Source organism: Sus scrofa, chromosome Y, assembly GCF_000003025.6.
Source record: "Sus scrofa isolate TJ Tabasco breed Duroc chromosome Y, Sscrofa11.1, whole genome shotgun sequence".
In the NCBI taxonomy this organism is placed as follows: domain Eukaryota; kingdom Metazoa; phylum Chordata; class Mammalia; order Artiodactyla; family Suidae; genus Sus; species Sus scrofa.
Genome location: NC_010462.3, coordinates 19925769 through 19931660, shown reverse-complemented (window position 1 = coordinate 19931660; position 5892 = coordinate 19925769). Strand labels below are relative to the sequence as shown.

At 42.8% G+C, this 5892-nt stretch overlaps 1 protein-coding gene across 1 annotated transcript; it reads left to right on the top strand.

Moving 5' to 3' along the window:
- Positions 342 to 1973, top strand: LOC110257888 (heat shock transcription factor, Y-linked-like). Its single transcript, XM_021080886.1, has 2 exons — positions 342 to 854; positions 1278 to 1973. The coding sequence occupies exons 1-2, from the start codon at positions 342 to 344 to the stop codon at positions 1971 to 1973; spliced, it is 1209 nt and encodes a 402-aa protein (XP_020936545.1).

Genomic DNA, 5892 nt, shown 5'->3' with positions numbered 1-5892 from the left:
TTGATTTATATATTTATGTGTTTTTTTATTAAAAAGATTCCATTGGAATAGGATCTCATTTGCTGATCTCATTTTTTTTTCTCTCTTTGGGTTACTGTTCAAATACGGAGCTCATATTTTATATTAACTGGGCTAATTTCATAGAGAAGTAAACCCTGACTGAAGGTGATGCTCAGATTGCTAGGAGACTAGAGTCTTGTGATGTCACAGCTACTCAGGCTGGCAACCATTGTGATGGATTGGATAGTTTATCTGTGTAGGCTTACCAAAGCAGCATTTAAAACTGCAGAGTTCAAAAGCCATGCAGGTGAGAAAAGTAGCTGAAGAGAAATTTATCTGAGATGGCACATGCTCCTTCAGAAATTCAACATGTGTCTCCTAAAGATGCACCAACTGGTTCAGATTCCTCCACTACATCTCCATGGTGTGATAACTCAATCACTGGGGACTTGGACTTGAGGTCTCAGATTGAAGAAAAAGCTTTCCAGGCTTTGTCTGAGGGCTCCCTGATGAAAGAGCCATGCCACACATTGTGTGCCTCTGAACCAGATGGAGATAATGATTTTCCTCCTCTGCCCTTTCCCAGAAAACTTTGGGAAATTGTTGAAAGTGATCGATTTAAGTCCATTTGGTGGGATGAAAATGGAACCTCGATCGTGATTAATGAAGAACGCTTCAAGAAAGAAGTTCTGGAGAGAAAGGCTCCCTTCAGAATTTTTGAAACTGAGAGTATGAAAAGCTTAGTTCGACAGCTTAACCTTTATGGATTTACTAAATTGCGAAGGAATTTTCAAAGACCTGCCTCACTAGCCAACATTCTGGCAGAAGATAATGAAGTCTCTGCTTGGAACAAGGTATTATGAAATGTCCAGTTATTATTTACAGAGGGACATCTGCAAATATGTTCATACATATAGGGTCATAGTAGACCTTGAAGGTGGGATGAAGTACTGCTACGCTTTTAAATTGAAGGCCACTTGGTCATAGAATATTTGGGGTGATAGAGAAATTTCCTAGCCACCTGGAGCCTTCTCGATGAACCTCACCCAATACAAGCCCCTGAACCTCATACTGTTACTGTAAATGCACCAGGCATTTTTATTTAAGGACCATAATTGCCTGTTCCCACTACATAAATTTTTGAAAATGTTAGTAATAGATGAGTATTATTTCCTCACATTAACTCTGTGTGATGAAACAAGTCAGATTTGTATGGATTCTTTGTCCTCGTATCTTTGTTTAAAAGGTCACTAAATACCTTTCTCTTTTGGTTTTAGCTGCAGTTCTACCATAATCCAAATTTTAAACGAGGCTGTCCCCATCTGTTGGTGAGGATGAAAAGAAGAGTCAGGATGAAAAATGCTTCTCCAGTATCGGCTTCTCTACTTCAAGGCTGCAGCAAGAAGCGCTCTAGAACAGGGGGTGATGTGGATAACCATAATTCTGATGTGGCTGCAGAAACTCGTGGAGAAGATGCAATTTCAACCTCTACAAATCTAAATGTGCCTTTAATAAGATGGCCTTCTATGAGCCAGAGAATTTCTAATACAACTACCCCAACTAGAAGCGGTCTTTCTTCTCCATCATCACCATCAGCCAGGCCACCAGGACAAATTGCCATGGCTCAACATGCTATTTTTAATCAGTTGACCACGTTTCACATGCACTCACAAAGCAGCTACTCTCCAGCAAGTGGCCACATCGTGAATTTCATTACAACTACCACTTCCATTTCTCAGTACCACCTTATTTCTAACTTCCCAAGTGGTTATTTTGGACTGAGGGTGGAGCCTTCTCCTTTGCCAACCAGATACCAGAATATATCACCAACTGAGGGCCCTCTGTCTAACCCGCAACCAGCAGCCCATCCATGGTTCCCAATGCCAATGGCCACTGACACATCTGCTGCCTCGCTTTCTAGGCCAAACCCTCAGTCCTCTTCCATATCTGAACATCACCCTAATTACCACTGACCTATCAAAGGACTATAGGTTATGCAGGAGAGTGAAGATGAAATTTTATGCTGGCAAAGTCACCTGCAATTTTGTTATTTCAGCAATAAACTTGTATGTTCATCTTCATAGCTTCAATTTCTTTACTTTTGACACAGTTAAGAGTAAAAGGATGCTGCATTTCTTTTTCTAAAATGATTTTTCCATCATAGTTGGTTTACTGTGTTCTATCACTTTCATACTGTGCCGCAAAGTGGCCCCGTCACAGACCCACCCACCCAAGACGCACACCCACACACATACATATCCTTTGTTTCACATTATGCTGCATCAAAAGTGACTAGAGATAGTTCCCATTGCTATACAGCATAACCTCATTGCATACCCGCTCCACATGCAATAGTTTGCATTTTCAACCCCCGAATCCCAGTCCATCACAATCCTGCACACTCCCCCTTGGCAACCAAAACCCTGTTGTCCAAATCCATGTGTGTCTTTCCTGTGGAAAGTTTCAGTTGTGCCATATATCACATTCCACACATAAGTGATGTCATATTGTGCTTGCCTTCCTCCTTCTGGCTTACTTCACTTAGTAGGAGAGTCTCCAGTTCCAGCCGTGTTGCTGCAAATGGCATTATTCTGTTCTTTTCTTACGGCTGAGTGGTGTTGCATTGTGTATATATACAACATCCCTTAATCCATTCTTTCCAACGGTCACTTAGGTTATTTCCATGTCTTTCCTCTTGTGAATAGTGCTGCATTGGACATACATGCGCACATATAGTTTTCATGGAAACTTTTTTTTCCCCAGGTGTATGCCCAAGAGTGGGATTGCTGCGTGACATGCTAGTTCTATATTTAGTTTTCTGAAGTGTTTCCATAGCGGTTGTAACAGTTTACATTCCTCCACAGTGTAAGAGAGTTTTCTTTTCTCCATACCCTCTCTAGCGTTTTCTCATGTGTGGACTTGTTAATGTCGGCCATTCTGTCCAGTGTGAAGTGATACCTCATAGTAGTGTAGATTTGCATTTCTCTAATAAACAGTGATGTTGAGAATTTCTTTATGTGCTTGTTGGCCCTCTGTATATTCTCTTTGGAGAATATCTATGCAGGTCTCTTTCCCATGTTTCCACTGAGTAATTGGCTATTTTGTTTTTGAGGTGGATAGGTTGGTTGTAGATTTTAGAGATTGAGCCCTTATTGGTTGCATCATCTGAAATAATTGTCTCCCATTGCAGGTTGTCCTTTTGTCGTTTTAATTGTTTTCAATGGCAGATTATTTTGCCGTTTTTTAATATTTGAAATGTTTGATAATTAGAGAGGAGCATTTGACATGTCCCCTAGCTGTAACTGTTTCAAAAAGGAAAATGGAACTAAGGAAATAGAGAATAGCTGCCAAGAGATTTCTGAAATAGTCCAAGTTGTATTGAATGGGGGTCTCAATTATGAGGGTGTGGAAAAAGGGGCAAATAAAAGTCAATTTGGAAAGGGAAAATACATAGTATTTACGTAGTGTTTTCTCAGCTGCATTATAGTCTATCTGTTACTTCAAATGGAAATTGGATATTAGTTGACAAGATTGTCTTCATTGCAAAGAAAAAATAAATCAATAAATTCCATTGAGTTCCCATGATGGCAAAGAGGTTAACACACCTAACTAGTGTCCATGAGGAAGCAGCTTCACCCTCTGCCCTCGCTCTGTGGTTTAAAGCCCCAGAGTTGCCCTGAGCTGTGATGTAAGTTAAAGATGTGGCTCAGTCCCAGCATTGCTATGGCAGTGTAAGGCAGCAGACAGAGCTCTGCTTTGACCCTGACTGGGATCGCCCATATGCCACAGATGTGGCCTTCAAAAGACAAAAAAAAAATAGATAAACAATTACTTAAAAAGTACATTTCACACTCCAAACGATAGCATATTTTATCTTATCCATGAACCATGACCATAATTTACACCATAAGTGCAACAACAATATCCACATGACATCATCAGAGATTGCATCACTGTCACCACAGGGTGGCATTTTATCAGTGAAACATCTACAAAAAAAAAGTAGTAGAAAAAAAAATGGGTGTGATTTTCTCTAAAATCCTCAAACTGTTCTAGGTTATTTTTGCCTTTATCTCCACCCCTTTATATGTCCCGATTCACACGTAGAGGTTGCTTTCTTCTTTTACACAAAGACAGGCTTAAATACAAATGCTGGCCTTTAACACCAAACCTCAGCCAGGTGAACAGGTCCCTTAAAGATATAGAATCTCTTTGACTTAGCAGCTTCTTCTGTTTCTCTTTTACTGTCTTTCTGGGGTACATTCATAGAATTATTTTCAATCATACCAAGAGTCACCTCAGAGCCATCCTTGGAGTAGAAAGGACCCCACTTTGTCTTAAAAAGCAAGGTGCCATTGTTGCAGAGGGGAAAAGGAGGAGGGGCAGATGCCAAAGGAATCTCCCTGCTCACACGTGCACAGGCTTTCAGAGGGCAGGGTGCACCTGGTGCAGGCCACAGGTGGCAAGAAGCCACTTGCTTGTGCTACAGCAGCCTGGACACTTCTTGTGCTGGCTATAGGTGTCCAGATCCTTCTGGTGGGGGCTATGGGCATCAGGTGGGTAAGTGAGATGTGGTGCCTCCTGAGTGATCTACAGGCAGTGGGGACAACCCAAAGCAGTCATCTCAGAAACCACAGGGAGTCAAGGCCTGCCACCGGTAGGGGTGTGTGATCAGGTCCAATCTCTGACCACAGTCACCTCAGAGGTCAGAAATCAGAGCGGGCACTACAACTGAGCACCACCCAGTATTGCTGTCAACACCCTGGCCATATAACCGCCCTGCAACTGTCAGTGCCAAATGCTCTGACAGTTGCACGGAAGAAGCACCCAGAAGGTTGAACACTGTCCTTTGCCAAGACCGTGTAAGTAGGAGCAGTGTTGCACCACTTCCTGTGTGGGCTAAGAGGGACAGGCTGCTTCTTATAAGGGTCCTCAGTTGGGGGGGCAAACCACCAGAAGTGTGCATGGCCTGCTACCACTAGGGGTCCAGGAACAGGCACCCCTTGTGGCCCTAATCACCACAGAGGGCACCTCAGAAGAGGTCATTGTGACCAAACATTACCTGTTTCTGCTCCAAGTTCTCTGGGAACTCACAAACCATGCCACTGCCACTGCCACTGCCACTACCAAATGCTCTGGGCACCTCATGATTCTGCAAAAAGCTCATTATCACTCCCAAGGCTTTGAAACAAGGAGTAGCCTGTGCCACCTCCCTGCATGTACTTGCTGCTGCTAAGACCCCAGCAAGAAGGCACTACCAGCCCTACCCACTGCCTCCCTCTCCCTGGAAATACACTCTGCACCCTCGGGATAATGGCCTGCTCACTCCCAAGATTGAGCCAGCAAGAATGGAATCCTCCATGCCCCAAATAAATGGTAACACCCCACAAAATACAAAGGGTTGCTCTTGCCTAGAAGTAACCCTCCAAGACTAGAGTTTGACTTCCCCAAACTCACAGAAAAAGAAAATCATAGACACGATGAAGAAGCCCAGGAACAATTCCCACGTAAGGTACAGGAGATTTCATGTGAAGCAGAAACAATGCAACAGACCTCCATAGGCCAAAAAACCTGAGTTCAAAAGGGGTAGAGTGAATATATACTGAAGGAATGAAGGCTGAATATCAGGGATTTACAAGCACATTACAAACAGTCATGTCGATTACTTTCGAGAGGAATGAGGAAATTTAGGGGAAAATAGGGAAAAATTAGAAAAGTCTTTTGCAGATAGCCAAACTGGGCTAAAGGCACTAAAGGGCAGAGTGAAGAGTGCAGAGGAATGAATTAGTGACATGGAAGATAGCATAATGGAAATCACCCAATCAGGACAGCAGGCAGAAAACCACATGAAAACACATGAAAGCAACATAAGAGATCTATGGGGTAGCATAA